The 23,671-nt window shown below is 45.4% G+C and overlaps 1 protein-coding gene across 3 annotated transcripts in view; it reads right to left on the reverse strand.

Annotated features, from left to right (window-relative positions):
• Positions 1–23,671, reverse strand: part of GDPD4 (glycerophosphodiester phosphodiesterase domain containing 4) — a 356,500-nt gene that overhangs the window by 30,290 nt on the left and 302,539 nt on the right. For all 3 annotated transcript variants that reach the window (XM_086933889.1, XM_086933891.1, XM_086933888.1), the window contains exon 11: positions 9,561–9,782. In XM_086933889.1, the coding sequence (XP_086790015.1) occupies positions 9,561–9,782 (222 nt within the window). The remainder of the gene's footprint in view (positions 1–9,560; positions 9,783–23,671) is intronic.

A 23,671-nucleotide genomic window follows, 5' to 3' on the forward strand; every position in this document is an offset into this window, starting at 1 on the left:
CAATATATTCAGGTTCACTACTGTGTAAATGACTCCCATTTACATTAGACATCACAGTGGATATCCTGAAACTTTGGAATGGCGTCAACAAGAAATGCACTTTTATCCAAGATGAGGAAGCAAAGACTGTCAGGTGCAATGTAAGAGATGAAACAGACCCAAAGCCATGGATCAAATGAAAAATCCCAGCAAACAAAGAAGCTGGCGCCTACACAATTTTTAGTTACTACCTTTTTTCGCTCCGCTCTCACTTTTCAAATTCCTACCCTCTTCTTTGAGTCCACCAAAGGACTCCCTTTAGGGGAGAGGATGTAGCCTTACGGCTAGAGCGGTCGACCTCAAAGCTGGGGAACCGGGTTCGACCTCGAAGCTGGGGAACCGGGTTCGAGTCTCGGCAACGACACCCAATATCCTGTGATTCTGGGCAAATCACTAAGGGCCATATGAATCAAGCCTTTTTTGATTCGCAAAGGCCGAAATTCGCCGAATTTCGGCCTTTGCGAATCGCAAAAGGCCGTTTTGCATGTTTTGGTATGTATGAAATATTCGCAAAATAAGGAATAGGAAAGATTTGCGATTCCTTATTTTGCCATAGCATTTAAGGAATCGCAATTTTGTGATTCCTTAAATGCTATGAATGTAGCATTTTTGGGCTGCGAATTATGGTTAAGAATTCGCAAATTACCACCAACTTGTAGTTGATGGTAACTTGCGAATTCTTCAAAAAATGCACAATTTGGCATTTTTGAAGGTGGCATGTGATGCACACACATGCCCATAGGGCATGTGTGTGCGCCATATGCACACTCATGTACATTTCAGGGGTGCAGCAGGGTGTCTTTGAGACACCCCTGCACCCTTGAAATAATTCTCAAATTGCGATTAGCAAATTGCAAATTCGCAATTTGAGAATTATTTCGCAATCATTCCTATGGGCCTTCTGGCCCATAGGAATGCATTGGAAATTATTCCTTAATTGCAAATTCGCAAAATGTGAATTCGCAAATAAGGAACATTAAGGAATTGCAAAAAAAAAAGCGAATTTCTTCATACATACCATTTTGCGATTCCTAAATAGCGATTCCTTAAAAATCACTTTTTAGGAATCGCAAAAGGTTTTGTTGATACATATCTGTGCTTAACAAACAAAAAATTTATCTGTCCGTAACGAAAATGGTGCTCATGTAAAGCGCTCTGATACCTGATATCCTCGGATCTAGTTCGTGCTATATAAAACTCTAAAAAACAAATTAAAAAGGACCACTGTATTATATATCTTAGTGCCTTTGGATGTAGTAGAAATTAACATTTAGAAACTTCGTGCCATTATTTTTAATCTTTGATGAAACACAGAATTCGCGGAGAGGTATGATTTCACTCACAGGGGATCACTGACATTTTGGCAAGTGGTCACACTGACAGTGGCTGGTCCAGCCCATCTGGCTAAAGGACTCCCTCCTTGGGTTCACACCTCTACTGGCAGATGTCCATCCCTAGGGTTGCCAGATTGCAGGGAGAGTCCATAAATGCCTTCCTAAATCTGTAATGTTATTGGGAGTCCACAGTCCAACCTCATCCCTGAACCCATTATGTTGAACTGCATCAGTGCCCATGACAAGCATGCCATATTGCAAGGCGGCATCGCTTCATCCCAAATTATGGCATTTTGTGGGAAGTTTATACCGATTACATACAGACTTGTTTATGACAGTAAATTACCCATTCCTCCATTGCACCCCCTGTGGATTATGTGTGATGTGCACGGTTGTGCTGTTGAAAGAAATAAACATGCCATCCCAACTTTTGCAGACATTTAGCAAAATAAATGTGCTGCCACCGGTCATACAGAACGTGGTCTTCCCTACCACCCAGTGCATGGTATGGAGCGAATGTCACAAGGTGTTCGCCCACTAGCCAGCATCCACCGCCTCACCAAACAATGTATGGGTGCCGTTGGTCGAAAGCCCTAAACTATTAAAGGATGCCTTATGGCAAAAAGAGCACAGAGGTTTCTCTGGCTTTTGAATCAATGGGCCAGGAGGTTCTGTTAAAAAACTAAGTGTTTCAGCTTTCAGAAGGCACAAGAAGGACTGAGCATTACAGATTTGATTATTACGCTTTCTATTGCCTGGCTTTGCGCCCAATCAGAATCCAAGTTTAGGACACACCATTGTAAAAGAGCAACCGAGTAGCAGGCAGAGATTTCTAGTGGAGTGGTGTGGCTCACTGGTTAGAGGCAGCAGACCCAGAAGCAGAGAACGGCCTGGGACCAGGGTTCAATTCCCGACGCGGCAGGGTCGTGGACCAGGGTCAGCAGACTTGATAATTCTCGCCTCGGTGCCTACTCTAACCAGGGATCACACTCGGCAACTCTGGGCATTAGCTTGCCTCATCTCCACAACGGCCCCCCACATTCGCTGGGGATGCCTGGTTTCACCTTGGAGATACCCAGTAGGGACCATCTCACATGGATAGCCAGGACGGGTTCCCCAGCGGTCTACAGCGCCACGACGCCTCAGGGCAGCAGTGCGCTTTACAAGACACATTACATACATTAGTTTAAATACATTTGCTCAGGTTTATGGATTTACAGAACTGAAACTGAATAGCTCATTTTTAATCAGCTAATAAGTCATGCCGCGCAGAGACCGTCACAATCTCCTTTACAGCTATAATCTGTTAATAATTATCTTTTTGTCCTCAGATTTGTCAAAAGACGAGTCGACAACCGCTAGGGCGTCTGCACATCGCAGCTTGAAGCTCGCTACTTTTGTCTGTGAAGAATAGCTTTAGAACACATTTTCTTAAAAACGAGTTTTACATGAAGGCGCTGTAAAAACAAACCGCGCTGCCAGCAGTAGGTGGTTTTATTAAATGTTTTCATGCAGGCAACGATTGAAAAAATTGTCAATTGTAACACCAACTTGCAACTACTTGAAACTCTCAAGGGTTCACTTCTTTGGGTATGTTTAAATACGTAAACCCAGTGCGGTAAACAAAACAAGAATGCAGTTCTGGTGCTTATATATTTATATCCTGCAGATGAACACACAGAATGGCCCTCTCACTGCTCATTATATAATAGGTTTACCTCAAGTGTTAGAAGATTAGGGTAAAGGACGGACACGTTTCCATAGCCAATGAATTACTGGGAACGTATAATCTAGCTCTGCACTTACAACCAGGATCTAAGCGCTTTAGCAGCATACAATCAAAGTGTTGTCATTGCAGGTGAATAAATGTGGCTTTGTCATAAAAGTTTGTATGAAGATAGACATCTCAGATACTGTCCATTGACTGAGTGAGCCATACAAGGTTGAAACTGAGTCTATGCTTTAGGCCCAATGCAAAAACAATTATTGATGGACAGAATGCAGAACAATGTCATACATTCACCCCAGTACAGAGATCTGGGCCTAAATCCATCGTTTTTTTGCACTCCACACCACCCCAGTTCAGACATGGCCATATGCAAATCAGCCTTGACCCTGTGCCTCATGAGGACAGTCCAGCCCGAACTGCCAAGCCATGTCTTTCCTGGACCGGAATCAAGCATCCTAGGACCGGTTTCTGGCTATCAGCCGTCTTCAGCCAGGATAGCTTGACTCCAGTGGTGTGGAGAGCATGGGACTCACGTCTGAGCATACCCATCCCACTCGGGGTGACAAATGCAAAAACAACAATTGATGGACAGAATGCAGAACAATGTCATACATTCACCCCAGTACAGAGATCTGGGCCTAAATCCATCGTTTTTTTGCACTCCACACCACCCCAGTTCAGACATGGCCATATGCAAATCAGCCTTGACCCTGTGCCTCATGGGGACAGTCCAGCCCGAACTGCCAAGCCATGTCTTTCCTGGACCGGAATCAAGCATCCTAGGACCGGTTTCTGGCTATCAGCCGTCTTCAGCCAGGATAGCTTGACTCCAGTTGTGTGGAGAGCATTGGACTCACGTCTGAGCATACCTATCCCACTCGGGGTGACTAATGCAAAAACAACAATTGATGGACAGAATGCAGAACAATGTCATACATTCACCCCAGTACAGAGATCTGGGCCTAAATCCATCGTTTTTTTGCACTCCACACCACCCCAGTTCAGACATGGCCATATGCAAATTAGCCTTGACCCTGTGCCTCATGGGAACAGTCCAGCCCGAACTGCCAAGCCATGTCTTTCCTGGACTGGAATCAAGCATCCTAGGACCGGTTTCTGGCTATCAGCCGTCTTCAGCCAGGATAGCTTGACTCCAGTGGTCTGCAGAGAATGGGACTCACGTCTGAGCATACCCATCCCACTCAGGGTGACAAATGCAAAAACAACAATTGATGGAGAGAATGCAGAGCAATGTCATACATTCACCCCAGTACAGAGATCTGGGCCTAAATCCATCGTTTTTTTGCACTCCACACCACCCCAGTTCAGACATGGCCATATGCAAATCAGCCTTGACCCTCTGCCTCATGGGAACAGTCCAGCCCGAACTGCCAAGCCATGTCTTTCCTGGACCGGAATCAAGCATCCTAGGACCGGTTTCTGGCTATCAGCCGTCTTCAGCCAGGATAGCTTGACTCCAGTGGTGTGGAGAGCATGGGACTCACGTCTGAGCATACCCATCCCACTCGGGGTGACTAATGCAAAAACAACAATTGATGGACAGAATGCAGAACAATGTCATACATTCACCCCAGTACAGAGATCTGGGCCTAAATCCATCGTTTTTTTGCACTCCACGCCACCCCAGTTCAGACATGGCCATATGCAAATCAGCCTTGACCCCGTGCCTCATGGGAACAGTCCAGCCCGAACTGCCAAGCCATGTCTTTCCTGGACTGGAATCAAGCATCCTAGGACTGGTTTCTGGCTATCAGCCGTCTTCAGCCAGGATAGCTTGACTCCAGTGGTGTGGAGAGCATGGGACTCACGTCTGAGCATACCTATCCCACTCGGGGTGACAAATGCAAAAACAACAATTGATGGACAGAATGCAGAACAATGTCATACATTCACCCCAGTACAAAGATCTGGGCCTAAATCCATCGTTTTTTTGCACTCCACACCACCCCAGTTCAGACATGGCCATATGCAAATCAACCTTGACCCTGTGCCTCATGGGAACAGTCCAGCCCGAACTGCCAAACCATGTCTTTCCTGGACCGGAATCAAGCATCCTAGGACCGGTTTCTGGCTATCAGCCGTCTTCAGCCAGGATAGCTTGACTCCAGTGGTGTGGAGAGCATGGGACACGTCTGAGCATACCCATCCCACTCGGGGTGACAAATGCAAAAACAACAATTGATGGACAGAATGCAGAACAATGTCATACATTCACCCCAGTACAGAGATCTGGGCCTAAATCCATCGTTTTTTTGCACTCCACACCACCCCAGTTCAGACATGGCCATATGCAAATCAGCCTTGACCCTGTGCCTCATGGGAACAGTCCAGCCCGAACTGCCAAGCCATGTTTTTCCTGAACCGGAATCAAGCATCCTAGGACCGGTTTCTGGCTATCAGCCGTTTTCAGCCAGGATAGCTTGACTCCAGTGGTCTGGAGAGAATGGGACTCACGTCTGAGCATACCCATCCCACTCAGGGTGACAAATGCAAAAACAACAATTGATGGAGAGAATGCAGAGCAATGTCATACATTCACCCCAGTACAGAGATCTGGGCCTAAATCCATCGTTTTTTTGCACTCCACACCACCCCAGTTCAGACATGGCCATATGCAAATCAGCCTTGACCCTCTGCCTCATGGGAACAGTCCAGCCCGAACTGCCAAGCCATGTCTTTCCTGGACCGGAATCAAGCATCCTAGGACCGGTTTCTGGCTATCAGCCGTCTTCAGCCAGGATAGCTTGACTCCAGTGGTGTGGAGAGCATGGGACTCACGTCTGAGCATACCCAACCCACTCGGGGTGACAAATGCAGATGGCCATGTCTGAACTGGGGTGGTGTGGAGTGCAAAAAAAGGATGGATTTAGGCCCAGATCTCTGTACTGGGGTGAATGTATGACATTGTTCTGCATTCTGTCCATCAACTGTGGTTTTTGCAATTGTCACCCCGAGTGGGATGGGTATGCTCAGACGTGAGTCCCATGCACTCCATACCACTGGATTCAAGTAAGCCGGGCTGAAGACGGCTGGAATGCCAGAAACTGGTCCTCGGAAGCTTGTTTCCGGTCCAGGGAAGGCATGGCTTGGCAGTTCGGGCTGGACTGTTCCCATGAGGCACAGGGTCAGACTGATTTGCAGATGGCCATGTATGAACTGGGGTGGTGTGGAGTGCAAAAAAACGATGGATTTAGGCCCAGATCTCTGCACTGGGGTGAATGTATGACATTGTTCTGCATTCTGTCCATCTAATGTGGTTTTTGCAATTAGGCCCAAACCACAGCAGGAATAAGGATGTCAGATGCAATCAGTGTTCTAGTGCCAACACTCTACCATGAGCCGAAAATGTTAAAAGATAGTCAAGATTCCAGAGCCCTAACTCCAGCATGAACCGGAAGCACACAACTGGAGTGAGAGAGAGAGAGAGGATGGGATGGTTCCATAGGAACTCCAAAGAGGAAAAAGAAGTCAAAACTATTCAAAATAAAATAAATATAATCCATGCAGGGACTAGACAGGACGTGCAGAGCTGCATCCAAGAAGCAACGCAAGAGTTGTGTTTTAGAAGGAGATATGTTCAATGCACTAATTATTTGATTTTTGAAGCAATGAGACTTAGCAGAGGGTCGGCTACAGGTGGAACGTCCTTTGGTTCTCTAGGCCTTTGAGGATTCAGATGAGACCCTCATACATCTTCCAGTTTTCGTAAACTGCATTTGTGCTTTACTACAGTGCTTAATTTTCAGTGGTTGCAGGTGAAGCCTTTCAGCAGCCTTTTTTGGAGACCTGGACTTATTTTTAACCATCAGATTTTGACCTAGAAAAACAGAGAAGGAGCAAAGAAGGAAAGCAGGAAGAAAAGTGGTGAAGGGAGAAAGCAAGGGTGAATAGGGAACTACACTAATGCAGGATAAGGGAAGGAATAGTACATTGGTCATGAGGTAAAATAAAGACTAGACAACCTTGGTATTCAGCAACCAAACATCTGGCAGGCTTAATAGAGCCCCTCAAGGCACATGTTCATCAGAGGTTTTTTTAATGATTGGTTTGCCTGTTAAACAATTGAAGAAGAGGGGCTTTTGAAAGGTATCGCTGAGCGGTCTGACCAGTCAAGCTGAAAATATTCAGTTGTTATGTTATAATGTGACATTATTAGATCACGGATATTACCATTGTTGAGTAAAGGGACAGTTGAGAATTGTTAGGAGGTGCTGCCAGTTGTTAAAGTTAATTGTAAGATCTTCAGTGAACTGTTTTTATAATGAATTAAATTGATGTTGAAATGTTCAAGAAACATCTTAGCGGAATGTTGCACTGCTACTGAGGTCATACTGTCTTTCGTTTGGTCAGTAAAATGAGTTTGTGCTCTGGTGTCTAGAACCAGAAGATGGTTTTGGGTGACAATTGTCAGTGAAGGAAGTAAGCAAAAGGAGTGTTTGGGGACATAATATATATTCGGTGGATTAGTTGAGGAATGTTGGTAGAAGTTGCCCTCGCTTTATTTTTCAAAGGGTGTTGAGGTAAGGGCCTTCCAGGCTTACATTGAAATGAAAAGACCTCTTTCAAGTACAGATAATGGAGATATTCCTTGGGAGGGTGTCTGGGAGGAATATGATGTGTGTTTGTTGGGTCCTTTACACTGAGGCCACAGTGGAAGTGCCAGAACTTAGAAACAGAACTTAAAGTCTGAAGTTAAGACTCAAGGAAGTTGTTAAGTGATGTTACTTCTTCAAAAGAGTAGCACAACTCACATAGGAACAGTGCATTATATGCCACTGGGTTCTGGGGAGCAAATTCTATTGCCTATAATAAGGAGAAAGAGGACTGAATTGCACAGTTTTGCACAAGCTTACAATAGTCTTTGCAAGCAGTGGCTGAGGTTCTGTGAGAAGTTTAAGTACATGCTTTGATGGCTCTTTAACAGCAGCCGGGTCTCACTGGGATGAATTTCTTGTGGTGCTTTCATTACTGCAATTTGCTAAAGAATCGCTGGGAAAAGTTCAGATCCCATGGACTGCTTAGTGTGAAAAGGGACTGATAGGTAAGTTGTGCTAAGGGTCTGTACTAGGTTTCACAGATCAGGGAGGCAATTTGGTAAGTGCAGGTGTGCTTGTGATGATAAAGAGTAAGTTGATATTAAACTTTCTCAAACTGGCTGTTTTCATTACAGGTAGAACGTATAGAATGAATGAGCAGTAGATGGCCAAAGGATGACCTGTTCGCAAATCTGCATCGGTTGTTAATGGACCACAGTTAGACGCACAGCAGCGATGGAGTCTCAATGAGGAGGAGTAAAGACTCTTTCAAAGACACTCGCCTCTGCAGTAGGCAGCAGACAGATTTATGTTGGTGGTCTAGCTGTGCCCAATAGGTAGAAGGAGACTTGCAAGTAAGTATTACATTGGCATTCATTGGAAGACTAGTTGAAGGCAGGTGCTGATGACTACCAGAGTGAGGGAATCCAAAGTGAAGCATAGGAGAGGGTCTCGGGAAGGGGCAAAGGGACAGCTGGTAGAGGAACCCGAGTGAACAGAAGTTGGTTCAGAGTTTTCAAAGTAATCAGCGTGAAGCAGTAGAGTGGAATGATCATGGCACTCTAATCTTCACATATAGCGTTGCCCTAAGCTAATCTTGAGAGTGCCAACATACGAGTCATGAACCATTTATTTCAAGGTTTCCATTGAAGGTGGACGTGCATATGGTATGGCTAGCTAGTAGGAGGAGATGGTTGAGTCAGAGGAGGTATTTATTTATTTATAAAGTTTTATATAGCGGATGGCAGAAGCAACACGAACAAAAGGTAAGATGGGATGCTTGAATTAATCTGAACTACTGGCAATCACACATTCCAGCCCATTATTTTTCTTCTACTGAGCCACTCTAGACAAACAGAGACACACATCAATCTTGGTCCTGTTTCAACAGTCCAGCCCGAACAGCCAGACCAGATCGCCTCCAGACAGGAACACAAGCAGTCCCAAACTGGTTCTAGCTTATTTAGGCCTGTTCAATGACAAATAGCTGAAGTGCTAAAGTACAGTCAAAGTGGAACCCACCTCTGGGCAAACCGATTACACTAGGGTATCTACTCCAGCAACAACAACAAAGGAATGGCTTGAACTGCTCTTAGCTGCTCACATTACACAGGGCCACATCCTGGTCCATCCTTTTCACCCACTATGTTACTCTAATAGAATGCCATAAAAAAGATAGACAAAGTTGAGACATCATTGAATCGGCAAAAAAACAACCATGCTAGTCTTCTGTAAAGATAAATTATAAATCATAGCTTTGACCAGGTGCTGATGTGTTATATTATTTGATAATGTTTTAAATCTAATCTCATTTTTCATTTGCTTTAAAAAATACAATTTTGTAAATGTTGCCTAGATGTCCTTCTACATTGGGTAATGTTTAAGTGAGAAATTAAATCTTACCAGATGTGGATCCACTGCGGATTCATTGATGACCTGCAGGGTTCGTTTAATCCAGGAATCTCGATAAGGATGCATCATGGGGGGCCGATAGAGATCGAATAACACATACTTCCTTGCATGGTGTGCAAGTTTTAAAAAGTCACTCAACTTGTAAATTGATTGATTTATTGCTAATCTTTCATCTTCACTTGACAAAGAGCCCGTGGACAAAAATGGCTTGTCCTAGAAAAACATTAAGAATATTTCACATTTTATGTTAATAAAAAACAATTATCAAATGTAACATTGCATCAATTTTATTCAGACTGACTGAAAAAGTATACACCTCAATTTAAGACATACTCTTTTCTCGAACAAGTTCACTACTAAAATTTGAGGAGAAGGCTCTTTACTTTCCAAAAGGGTTAAAGGAATTGATGCTGTAATCAAAGCATGGATAGATTTAGACATGGATGAATCTAGGGGCAGAGACATATGCAAGCATAAGTGAACAGTTCCACATTAGAGTTTCTCAATCCCCGACCAAAAATAGCCACTTCTAAGATTAAAGGATAATGTTAAGTAATATTTATAACATGAGATAACAAGACAGGAAGCTATCATTTTGAATGCTCATAGCCATTAATCCTTTTTAAAGCGTAGGTAAACAAAGGTAAAATAAAATACATCAAACAAACATACGTGTTACCTAATACAGCAAATTCATATCAGAATCACCTAGAAACGTTTCAATAATGAAATGGCTGTACGTCTACTATATCTAGTTAACAGGCCTGTAGCTTAGAGAGATCTCACCTAGCAGAGTTTCTAACGAATCCCTGTACAGGGATCTAATTCCTCAAAGAACCACTAGGCATATTACTGTTCATCTAAACTTACACATGCAGAAAATAACTCTTTCAAAAATATGCATTTGCTCATTTAACTTTTTGACTCCCTTTTTTCTACACATGGAGAGCAGTTTTCGATGTAGAAAAAAGATGGGCGAAAGATTATGCTGTAGGAGTCTGCCTACAATCTGGTTGGGTTCCGGTTTTCTTTAAGTTTCTCAAAAATTCCCAGGATAATACCTAAAGATCCATACAATGATTTCAAGCATATTGGTGGCCATCTGCGGATAAAGTTTTGCGGAAATGTGCATTTGCACATTTAACTTTTTTGATCTTTTATCCATACCATATTGAAAGCACTTTTCCATTTAGATATATTATCTGTAATAGACCCTGAGAAAATATAGTCTTTCGACAACTTTTCAATATGTTTCATCTCCTACGCCACCTTTCTAATAACTAAATATAAGTGTGCAAACAGAATGGGAAAACCATTGCAAACATTTGTGAATACCAACAAAGTTAACATTTTTAGGGTGTTCATCACGTTTCCTAAGGCAAAGTACATTCATGTTCCTACCCAAAACCCTTTAGGGGCTATTCAGAAAGGTGACAATGCCCAAGTTTTAAATACATCTCAGTAGCTGGATTATTCTTTGAGAGCCAAGTTTTAGTCAGCTGAACGACATCTTGACCAGTAGCTCCAGCAATGTTTAACACAATTTCCTAAACTAGGGCAGATAACATACTCTGAAGAGTTCAGTTGGCACAAAGAGTACAGTAAGAATTCATTAGCAATATGCAAAAGCTCATCCTGGTACAGCAGATAACACTACTGGAAAAAAGAGCATTCTTATACTGTTGTTCCAAACTTGAAATGTATCTGCCAACCTTAGACTGGAACATTCTACTAACCTCCCTTACAGATTCTCACAGTTGAATGAGTTGAGCTCTGCAAAATTACAGTTTCTACTTGATAATTTTAAAGCATATTCATGTACTGTAGTGATGCAACCACGTGATGTAAGCAAGATGGCTCAGTCAGGATTCGTAATTTTGGCCTACAAGCTCACAAAGGTAAACCTTCACATTGTAGTGTGATGGGCTCCGTAGAACAGTGACATAAGTGTGTGAGTGATAGAATTCACGATGTAGAATGTTCAGTTAACGGTTACACACTAAGGAATAAAGATGTGTAATACCAAGCTCTGTGTGTGGTGTGATCATTTGCATGTATCAGGCTGGGAAGACCCTACAACTGGCGATGAGATAAGTGATTATGTACACCCCACAATCCAAAGAACTGAGAGTGCTCTCCTGGAGAGTTTGCCGTGGTCCAGCAAAATTCTTGTCCATGCCACGAGTGCCTCAGTCAAAGTGAAAATTGACAGCTAGCATACGTGGAGTCAAAGAGGCACTGAAACCAGTGCAAGGCCTGTGAAGAAAGTGAAGACCTTAAGTACAGTGTGTTTGTCGTCAGCTAGAAATTTGCAAGTTAAATTAAGAAAATAGATACTGCGCCATAGCATGACAAATAGACAAGGCACAGCAAAATATGAAAAGGGTTTTTAACAATAACCTTTTTGGAAGGGCCGGGTGCAGGGGCCTTTCTTCCGGCTGGTTTAACCAGAGGCCCTATCAGAGATCCCGTGGCTTTGGACGGGGATACCAAAAATTCAACGCTCCTACCTTCTACCCACAACGTGGGAGAGGAACTCGTTCAAGAAGACTTAGATCCCGTGGGTCATTCAACTTCAACCCACCAAGTAAGTCTTGTCTTCCTCTCCTCCCTCCTACCCCTTCTATCCCCTTAAAGGTGGGAGGCATACTCAAACTTTCTTTCCAGAATTGAAAGTTAATAACTCAAGATCCTTAGTTCCTGAACACCGTCAAGGGCTTTATGATAGATTTTGTTCAAATTCCCTTTCAAACCTTCTTCCCAAGAGACATACCTCTCTCCTTAGAAAAAAAAAATGATAGTAGAAGAGATGTCCTCAATGCTCCAGAAAGGTGCAATAATAGAGGTTCCATAGGATACTTTAACATTTATAAGTACCTTATTCCTCGTAGAGAAAAAAGGAAAAGGTTGGAGACCTCTAATAAATTTGAAACATCTCAACAAATATCTAGTCTACAGGCATTTCAAGATGGAGGGTATCCACCTCCTGAGAGACTGTGTCTTGAAAGGAGACTGGTTGGTCAAACTAGATTTAAAGGACGCTTATTTCACCGTTCCTATGGCTAAAATCCACCAACCTTTCTTCCACTTTATGTGGAAAAATCATCTATATCAATTGCAGGCCCTCTCTTTCGGACTTTCGTCTGCCCCTTGGTGTTTTATCAAGGTCATGAGGACGATCACCTCTTTCCTAAGAGTAAGAGGTATGCCCCTTATCATATATCTCAACGACATTCTGATAATGTCTCAAGACCGTCAACAAATTCTCCAGGATCTGAAAAACGTAATGGATCGCCTAGAAAGTCTAGGATTCATTATAAAGAAAGAAAAATCTATCCTGACTCCCTCAAAATCCCTGGAGTTCCTCTGCTTCACCCTGGATACCTCCAAGTGTCTCCTTCTTCTCCCTTCCACCAAAGTAACAATGATCAAGAAAGAGATAAGACACGTCTTGAGACATTAAGATCTTCCTTTGAGGGAACTAGCCAGACTTTTAGGTCTTCTCTCTTCTTCTATTCAGGCGTTTTTTTCCAGGCCCTCTGAATTATCGGGCCCTACAAAGGATAAAAGGAAGAGCCCTAAGATCCGGTCTCTGGTACAAAGATCAAATTACCCTGGACCAGGATGCCAAGTCAGAACTAATCTGGTGGCTAGACAACCTAGAAGCGTGGAATGGCAAAGCAATCTTTGGTTCAGAGCCAGATTTTGTTTTGAAATCAGATGCTTCCCTAAATGGTTGGGCTGCTTGCCTTCTCAATCAGAACACTGGAGGGATCTGGTCTCAAGAGGAATCTTCTCACCACATACATTATTTGGAACTTACAGCTGGCCTTTATGCCCATTCCCTCCAGGGGAGGTCAGTCGTCTTAAAGATGGACAACATGTCCGCAGATGCTTACATCAATTGTTTGGGAGGTACCAAATCTGCCGAACTCTTTTAAATGCGGCTCCAAGCAGATAAGTAACCTCCCTCTCTCTTGAGTTTATCTTTCTTTTAGTTATTGGTGGCTTATTGGTGGCCTAAGTCCCTCCACCCCCTCACCTTACTGATCTCCAATTTACAGAGCCATCATTCATACAGTATGACAACCCTAAAGGCAGGAACAATTGGGTAAGGAAAGTGCAACGAGCCGCGACAGCCAGGTGCAAGAGAATGCTGTGAGTAGAAGCAGAGAAATGCAGAGAAACATTAAAGGTGGCGTTAACCATATATATAGAGAATACAATCACGCTTACCCGAACATCAGTAAAGAGAGCCATCCAACCTCAGCACCAGGCGTGCGCAACCCAAGCAAAAGCATGGGGGTTGTGCTTACGAGGCTGGTGAATCAAGTCGGATCGACTGAAAGGCCGTGAGCAGCAGTCAGAATAGTGACATTTTATTTTCCAATGGCTGTTGAAAAGTGACAAATACTGCGCCGCCTCCTTCTTGAAACCACTGCCTCCCTTCGATAGGGTCAAAAAGCTAAATATTGGTGACAGATGATCTGCCTGGACTGAAACCTTTGATGATTTCATTGATGTGCATTAAGAAATAAGTGACAAAAAGATCATTAAACATCTGAAGAATTTGGCGGGTGAAGGAGTGAAAAAGTGATAAGGAAAATGCCACCCAATGGTGAAGTGACGTACCGTCTAATCAAGGAGGTGCTGAACACCAAGTCCAATCCAATGCCAAATGTCGACTATGAAAGGTACATTTTCAACCAGGAAAGGCAGGAAACTGGTGAAACAATGGATGAGTTTGAAAAAAAACTTTATTTGCTCATCAAGCATTGCAAGTTCAACGAGTTCAATGACGAAGAGGCCATGCATCCAAGACTAATAGACGGTTGTCTCTCCAATTCCTTAAGACGACGAATGCTGAAAGAAACACTAAGCTTGGAGTGGGTACCCATGGCAGCTAGAAAGGAAGGAAGAGCTGACAGACAAGTAGCTAACATGGAGGTCGGAACAGACCAAAATAAATGCACTCTGAGTGTGAAAAGTAAGCCGAAACACAAGGTAGAAGGCCATAAAGTAATGACTCCAACTCAAGAGAAGTTGTGTTTCCTTTCCACATGAGGGTAAATGAGGGGCATGTTATGAAGGACAGATATGCAAATGCAGCGGGAAAGAGAACCATTTTGTAATGGTTTGCAAAGCGAGATATAGATCCAGTGCATCACGTCGATAAAACAACAAGCATTTGCAATGCAATAGGTCTCGCATTATTAAAGTTAGAGCTATTGGCACTGTAAATGGCAATGCCTTTTATTTATGTTTTTGCTTTTAACCCCTTCGCTGCTGATGACGAGCTCAGCTCGTCATCAGCCACGGTGGTCGTGTGCGGATGACGAGCTGAGCTCGTCATGTAACATTGTCATTTAAATTTTGCCGCACAGCGAAAAAATTACCGCCGCAGCGATGCGGAAAAATTACCGCCGCAGCGATGCGGTTAAAACATAAATAAAAGGCATTGTCATTTACAATGCTAATAGCTTAAACTTTCGCAAAAGTGAGACCTATTGCATTGCAAATGCTTGTTTAAAGGATGCCCCAGACACTTCTTCCCCAACCTACCAACCTTCAGCGATAGGACAAAACTGCAAGCTTATCTTAGCAAGTCCATACCTGAATACAGCGTGCTTCGAAGAGCAGCACATGCGCTGCTCAGGATCGACCTAAAAAGTCTCTGTTTTAATAGCATTATACAATATGCTCGGGTGCATACAAACAGCCAAATACCACGAAACAGAGCCTAGAAAGGGAGTGATGAGCGAACTTAATGTTGTTGCCTTATCCACCAGCCTGCACCCATTAAATAATGGGTTGAAACCAGCGGGTCCTACATGCTTTACCACTGTCCGAGCAAGAGGGGTGTGTGTCCAAAGCACAAGATGGCCCCTCAGAACGGGCTGCAAAGGAAGCAGGCCGTGAAGAACACTGACCCAAGGGCATGGAGCAGAGGTGGCACCCTGTCAAATGGATGGGCACACCTGGTAGGGCAGTGTGCCAGGCTCTCGTGCACCCTCTTGTGGGAGTGCAGCACCACAGCATGCTACCAGGCGCCATGCTCCAGGCCCTGCTCTTCTGAAGGCAGTCAAGTGTAACTATGAACTGCACGTTGGTAAAGTCCCATGCCCACAGGAGAGGTCTGAACATGCACCTCCTTCTGTGATCTGCCTTGTGTCGCAGCACTACACCGGACATCTGCAGTTGTGCGACGGGTACTCAGACACGGAAGCTTTGAGCAACAGGGGCCGTATTATACATGAAGTGAATGTTCCTTTATTGCGCTGGGCGCACCTTTTAAAAGGTGTGCCCGGCACAGTTTAGGAATTCCATGGGACCCCTGTTCCCACCCCAGACGGCTGTCATCAGAGAGCGCACTGCCACTTCAAATCTAGGCGAACAGAGCTTTGCTCACTTTCGCATTTCTCACCTAGAGCCCTACTTTATTTTCCAACCCTTTGCAGCAGGTATACAGTGCGGCACAGGAGCTCCCTACCCCAGTTAGTTCACCGAGGAAGCAGGAAAGCAGCATCTGGAAGCATCTACAGTTCTGTGTTCATTCCAGCCCTGTTTAAACCCCCAGTAGCAGTTCATTGCTCGGGGGCTCATCAGGTAAACACCCACCCCATGGAAACGCAGGTGACAACTAATTTGCAATGCAATAGGTCTCGCATTAGGAATGTTTGAGCTATTGGTATTGTAAATGACACATTTTTAGGTCTCGGCTAAAGACGCGCGGAAGCGCGTCTCCGCCGAGATCTTATGTCAGCGAGTGTGCTTCCCAGGAGACACTCCTGGCCGCGCGCAGGCGAATCTAAACTGGCACGCGCATTAGTACGAGCGCGAGGCTCCCACACAACACACGCATGCGCATACCTAGAAACAGAAGCGCTCACGCACGCACATACATACAGAACCCCCCCACTCATACACACACACACACACACACACACACACCCACACACACACACACACACACACGCGCGCACCGGCCCCCCCTCTCCCCTTTAACTTACTGTGGCAATCTGGGGGACTCCGCTCTCCGCACCGGCAGGGAGAGTTGACGCTGCGGCTCCTATCCCGGGACTCCCTCTTGGTCAAGGGAGCCCCGCAACACGTGTGCAACGTCCTGTTGTCGGCCCCGGGGCTCTCCACGCTCGCAGGAGCCCCGGGCCGCTCCACGCATTTCCTCCGCCTGCCTCCTCTTCCGGTCCGGACGCGGCTCCGCCCCCGTCACAGGCGACCTTGCCTGACTTCCGGTGCGGCCGCGGCGGAATTCCGGGGGCAGTAAGAGTTATTGTATATTTGGCTGCTAAATGAAAGCGTGTCCATCTTATTTGCATGTAGACGAGACTCACAACGCCACTCTAACAACGACACTGGCTTTTGTTCTGTTTGCCTGTTGAGTTCTAGTTGCTAGTGCAATATGTAAAGATGGGATAAGCCATTCTGTCTTATTTCCGTGCTGTGTTGGATTAATTAGATATCTCTTTCTCAAGTGTTCTCAGTGTTGAGCTGGTGGAGAGATTTAGCGTGTTGCTTGGTGTCTCTTTGTAGCATGTTTGCTTTGAAAGGTCACGTGTGCTTTAAACTCCTGGTTTGCTGTATCCATTTGGCCATGTATTTATGTGAGGGAAGGTCGTGTTTGCTATGACTACAGTACTTGGTTAGGTAATGCTCTGTCTTTATAATCTTACTTTTATGTATAAATACTGTCATACGCTTGTTTTGACTGTGAGGAATTTGTGCTTTTCTTTATTTGTCTGTATCTATTCCTCTTTGGCTACAATGGGGCAGTGTTGACATGGTCCTGCCACCCTTTGTAGCTGCAGTGTATGGCTTTGCACTACATTAGTCTTCTTTGCTCCTGCGACAGCCTTTGGCATTGAGTTGGTGCAGTTGCTGTAGAGTTGCAGCCACAGTCCTGCAGTGAATCACTGTGACATCCTGTGAGCTCTTTTGTAGTGAGACACACCTTTGTGTTTGCTTGTGACTGCAGGACTGTGGGATAGAGTTGCAATCGTATTCTGTTTTCCACTCCACAGTGCTGTGTCCTTCCCGCTCACTGCACATCTCGGATTGCACATTGCACGTCATATTAATAGATAGTGGAGCAGCTGCCTGAAGTAAGATTGAGCTGAAAAATCAATACCAGTAATTGGCCCTAGACAAAGCGCTTCATTCATCCTATGATGCCAATGGGTGGCTCTCTACAGAGACAGGGTGAACGGGACAAGAACAGAGTAGAATACATGTAACGGGCCTTGCATCTTCAAGGCATGCTGGGAACAGGTGGCCCAACCCTACATTTATTGGTAATAACAGTTTTCAGTTTCGATCTCATATTCCGAGTAGTGAGTGCAGAGTAGTGAGTGCAGAGTAGTGAGTGCAGAGTAGTGAGTGCAGAGTGGTGAGTGCAGAGTGGTGAGTGCAGAGTGGTGAGTGCAGAGTGGTGAGTGCAGAGTGGTGAGTAGTGAGTGCAGAGTAGTGAGTGCAGAGTAGTGAGTAGTGAGTGCAGAGTAGTGAGTGCAGAGTAGTGAGTGCAGAGTAGTGAGTAGTGAGTGCAGAGTAGTGAGTAGTGAGTGCAGAGTAGTGAGTACTGAGTGCAGAGTAGTGAGTGCAGAGTAGTGAGTGCAGAGTAGTGAGTATGAGTAGTGAGTGCAGAGTAGTGAGTGCAGAGTAGTGAGTGCAGATTGCAGAGTAGTGAGTGCAGAGTAGTGAGTGCAGAGTAGTGAGTGCAGAGTAGTGAGTGCAGAGTAGTGAGTGCAGAGTAGTGAGTGCAGAGTGCAGAGTAGTGAGTGCAGAGTGCTGAGTAGTGAGTGCAGAGTAGTGAGTGCAGAGTGCAGAGTAGTGAGTGCAGAGTAGTGAGTGCAGAGTAGTGAGTGCAGAGTAGTGAGTGCAGAGTAGTGAGTAGTGAGTGCAGAGTAGTGAGTGCAGAGTGCAGAGTAGTGAGTGCAGAGTGCAGAGTAGTGAGTGCAGAGTAGTGAGTAGTGAGTGCAGAGTAGTGAGTGCAGAGTAGTGAGTGCAGAGTAGTGAGTAGTGAGTGCAGAGTAGTGAGTGCAGAGTAGTGAGTGCAGAGTAGTGAGTGCAGAGTAGTGAGTGCAGAGTGGTGAGTGCAGAGTAGTGAGTGCAGAGTAGTGAGTGCAGAGTGGTGAGTGAAGAGTAGTGAGTGCAGAGTAGTGAGTGCAGAGTGCAGAGTAGTGAGTGCAGAGTAGTGAGTGCAGAGTGGTGAGTGCAGAGTAGTGAGTGCAGAGTAGTGAGTGCAGAGTAGTGATTGCAGAGTAGTGAGTAGTGAGTGCAGAGTAGTGAGTGCAGAGTGCAGAGTAGTGAGTGCAGAGTGCAGAGTAGTGAGTGCAGAGTGCAGAGTAGTGAGTGCAGAGTAGTGAGTGCAGAGTAGTGAGTGCAGAGTAGTGAGTGCAGAGTGCAGAGTAGTGAGTGCAGAGTAGTGAGTGCAGAGTAGTGAGTGCAGAGTAGTGAGTGCAGAGTAGTGAGTGCAGAGTGCAGAGTAGTGAGTGCAGAGTGCAGAGTAGTGAGTGCAGAGTAGTGAGTGCAGAGTAGTGAGTGCAGAGTAGTGAGTGCAGAGTGCAGAGTAGTGAGTGCAGAGTGCAGAGTATTGAGTGCAGAGTAGTGAGTGCAGAGTGCAGAGTAGTGAGTGCAGAGTAGTGAGTGCAGAGTAGTGAGTGCAGAGTGCAGAGTAGTGAGTGCAGAGTGCAGAGTAGTGAGTGCAGAGTAGTGAGTGCAGAGTAGTGAGTGCAGAGTAGTGAGTGCAGAGTGCAGAGTAGTGAGTGCAGAGTGCAGAGTAGTGAGTGCAGAGTAGTGAGTGCAGAGTGGTGAGTGTGAGTAGTGAGTGCAGAGTAGTGAGTGCAGAGTAGTGAGTGCAGAGTGCAGAGTAGTGAGTGCAGAGTAGTGAGTGCAGAGTAGTGAGTGCAGAGTAGTGAGTGCAGAGTAGTGAGTGCAGAGTAGTGAGTGTAGAGTAGTGAGTGTAGAGAAGTGAGTGTAGAGTAGTGAGTGTAGAGTAGTGAGTGCAGAGTAGTGAGTGCAGAGTGCAGAGTGCAGAGTAGTGAGTGCAGAGTGCAGAGTAGTGAGTGCAGAGTGCAGAGTAGTGAGTGCAGAGTGCAGAGTAGTGAGTGCAGAGTAGTGAGTGCAGAGTAGTGAGTGCAGAGTAGTGAGTGCAGAGTAGTGAGTGCAGAGTGTGCAAAGTGCAGAATAGTGAGTGCAGAGTAGTGAGTGCAGAGTGCAGAGTAGTGAGTGCAGAGTGCAGAGTAGTGAGTGCAGAGTGAGTGTGCAGAGTGCAGAGTGAGTGTGCAGAGTGCAGAGTGAGTGTGCAGAATGCAGAATAGTGAGTGCAGAGTAGTGAGTGCAGAGTAGTGAGTGCAGAGTGAGTGTGCAGAATGCAGAGTAGTGAGTGCAGAGTGAGTGTGCAGAATGCAGAGTAGTGAGTGCAGAGTAGTGAGTGCAGAGTGCAGAGTAGTGAGTGCAGAGTGAGTGTGCAGAATGCAGAATAGTGAGTGCAGAGTAGTGAGTGCAGAGTAGTGAGTGCACAGTGCAGAGTAGTGAGTAGTGAGTGCAGAGTAGTGAGTGCAGAGTAGTGAGTAGTGAGTGCAGAGTAGTGAGTGCAGAGTAGTGAGTGCAGAGTAGTGAGTGCAGAGTAGTGAGTGCAGAGTATTGAGTGCAGAGTGCAGAGTGCAGAGTAGTGAGTGCAGAGTAGTGAGTGCAGAGTGCAGAGTAGTGAGTGCAGAGTGCAGAGTAGTGAGTGCAGAGTGCAGAGTAGTGAGTGCAGAGTAGTGAGTGCAGAGTAGTGAGTGCAGAGTAGTGAGTGCAGAGTAGTGAGTGCAGAGTAGTGAGTGCAGAGTAGTGAGTGCAGAGTAGTGAGTGCAAAGTGCAGAATAGTGAGTGCAGAGTAGTGAGTGCAGAGTGCAGAGTAGTGAGTGCAGAGTGCAGAGTAGTGAGTGCAGAGTGAGTGTGCAGAATGCAGAATAGTGAGTGCAGAGTAGTGAGTGCAGAGTAGTGAGTGCAGAGTGAGTGTGCAGAATGCAGAGTAGTGAGTGCAGAGTAGTGAGTGCAGAGTGCAGAGTAGTGAGTGCAGAGTGAGTGTGCAGAATGCAGAATAGTGAGTGCAGAGTAGTGAGTGCAGAGTAGTGAGTGCACAGTGCAGAGTAGTGAGTAGTGAGTGCAGAGTAGTGAGTGCAGAGTAGTGAGTAGTGAGTGCAGAGTAGTGAGTGCAGAGTAGTGAGTAGTGAGTGCAGAGTAGTGAGTGCAGAGTAGTGAGTGCAGAGTGCAGAGTAGTGAGTGCAGAGTGCAGAGTAGTGAGTGCAGAGTAGTGAGTGCAGAGTAGTGAGTGCAGAGTAGTGAGTGCAGAGTAGTGAGTGCAGAGTAGTGAGTGCAGAGTAGTGAGTGCAGAGTGTGCAAAGTGCAGAATAGTGAGTGCAGAGTAGTGATTGCAGAGTGCAGAGTAGTGAGTGCAGAGTGCAGAGTAGTGAGTGCAGAGTGAGTGTGCAGAATGCAGAATAGTGAGTGCAGAGTAGTGAGTGCAGAGTAGTGAGTGCAGAGTAGTGAGTGCAGAGTGAGTGTGCAGAATGCAGAGTAGTGAGTGCAGAGTGCAGAGTAGTGAGTGCAGAGTGCAGAGTAGTGAGTGCAGAGTGCAGAGTAGTGAGTGCAGAGTGCAGAGTAGTGAGTGCAGAGTGAGTGTGCAGAATGCAGAATAGTGAGTGCAGAGTAGTGAGTGCACAGTGCAGAGTAGTGAGTAGTGAGTGCAGAGTAGTGAGTAGTGAGTGCAGAGTAGTGAGTAGTGAGTGCAGAGTAGTGAGTGCAGAGTAGTGAGTGCAGAGTAGTGAGTGCAGAGTAGTGAGAGCAGAGTAGTGAGTGCAGAGTAGTGAGTGCAGAGTGCAGAGTAGTGAGTGCAGAGTGCAGAGTAGTGAGTGCAGAGTGCAGAGTAGTGAGTGCAGAGTAGTGAGTGCAGAGTGTGCAAAGTGCAGAGTAGTGAGTGCAGAGTGCAGAGTAGTGAGTGCAGAGTGCAGAGTAGTGAGTGCAGAGTAGTGAGTGCAGAGTAGTGAGTGCAGAGTGCAGAGTAGTGAGTGCAGAGTGCAGAGTAGTGAGTGCAGAGTAGTGAGTGCAGAGTAGTGAGTGCAGAGTAGTGAGTGCAGAGTAGTGAGTGCAGAGTGCAGAGTAGTGAGTGTGCAGAGTAGTGAGTGTGCAGAGTAGTGAGTGTGCAGAGTAGTGAGTGTGCAGAGTAGTGAGTGTGCAGAGTAGTGAGTGTGCAGAGCAGTGAGTGCAGGTGCAGAGTGGTGTGTGCTGTTGAGTGCAGAGTGCTGTGTATTGGCAATGTAAATGACAATGCCATTTATTTATGATTTAAAGAAAAAAAAAGAAATGTCATGAGCAATGCCAATTGCTCTACCTTTAATGATGCCGAGACCATTGCATTGCAAATGCTTGTTTATTTATGTGTTGGTTTTGAAAATCGCGAAATTAATAGTTTTGCCATTTACAATGCCAATACTTTTAACTTTCGCAAATGTGACACCTATAGCATTTGTAATGCAATATGTGTTGTATTTACTGGACTTAGATGTATTGATATTACAAATAACAATTGCTATAATTCTTTTTAATAATTAATAGGTAAATAAAAGTTATTGTAATTTATAATGGCAATAGCTTAAACTTTTGTAAATAACTTTTGTGAAGATTATGTTCAGTGTATTTTATTGTGACGAAAATCCAAGAACAGAAGTGAAATAACCTCTTTTTGTGACATTTGTAATAAAGCTTGAAACATTGAGAGGAAATTATTTGCACCAGTTGTTGTTGAATGGTTGCACAGATAGATGATGTGGTGGTGCCGAGTGATGTTGTGGTTGTGTCGAGTATTGCTGTGGCGTTCAGTGATGCTGTGGTAGCGCATAGTGATGTTGTGGTGCCCCTGAGGGATGCTGTGGTGGTGCTGAGTGATGCTGTGGTGATGATAGATAGATAGAGTGTAATTATGTGGCGTGTAACTATGTGGCACTGAGTGGTATTTGGAGTGTATGTTGCATTGAGTGCAGTGTAATTATGTGGCGTGTAATTATGTGGCACTGAGTGGTATTGTTTGGAGTGTATGTTGCATTGTAATTATGTAGCATATAATTATGTGGCACTGAGTGGTATTGTGTGGAGTGTATGTAGCATTGTAATTATGTAGCATATAATTATGTGGCACTGAGTGGTATTGTGTGGAGTGTGTGTTGCATTCAGTAGAGTGTAATTATGTGGTGTGTAATTATGTGGCACTGAGTGGTATTTGGAGTGTATGTTACGTTGAGCGCAGTGTAATTATGTAGCATATAATTATGTGGCACTGAGTGGTACTGTGTGGAGTGTATGTTGTATTCAGTAGAGTGTAATTGTGTGAGGGTGCAGAGTGAGTGTGTGAGGGTGCAGAGTGTGTGTGTGTGTGTGTGTGAGGGTGCAGAGTGTCTGTGTGTGAGGGTGCAGAGTGTGTGTGTGTGAGGGTGCAGAGTGTGTGTGTGTGAGGGTGCAGAGTGTGTGTGTGTGAGGGTGCAGTGTGTGTGTGTGTGGGTGCAGAGTGTGTGTGTGTGAGGGTGCAGAGTGTGTGAGGGTGCAGAGTGTGTGTGTGTGAGGGTGCAGAGTGTGTGTGTGTGAGGGTGCAGAGTGTGTGAGGGTGCAGAGTGTGTGTGTGTGTGTGCAAAGTGTGTGTGTGTGAGGGTGCAGAGTGTGTGTGTGAGGGTGCAGAGTGTGCAATAGTCTCAAAACAACTTCGAAACCAAGGTCAGGAAAACAGAGCAGCCAACCCCACAAGCAGGTGGGAGAGGCAGAACCTCACTCCCGCCTCGACTTTCAATGATAAAATACATTCAGACGACTGCGTGTCCGAAAGTGTCTGTTACAACATAAAACAGGTTGTAAAAACGTAATTTTACAAGCAACACCAAAGACACATATACGACTTCCTGAGCAGCAGCCGACTTGTGCTGGGTGCCGGTTCAAGTATGTGGAAATCATGCAAAACCCAGAGCACCCCTTAACTTCCTGTCTCGAGGACGAGGAGTCCGTGCGCGCTCGCGCGCAGTGTCAGGGGGTGCGCGCGTGCAGTGTCAGGCTTCCCT

Source organism: Lissotriton vulgaris, chromosome 8 (genome assembly GCF_964263255.1).
Source record: "Lissotriton vulgaris chromosome 8, aLisVul1.2, whole genome shotgun sequence".
NCBI classification, from domain to species: domain Eukaryota; kingdom Metazoa; phylum Chordata; class Amphibia; order Caudata; family Salamandridae; genus Lissotriton; species Lissotriton vulgaris.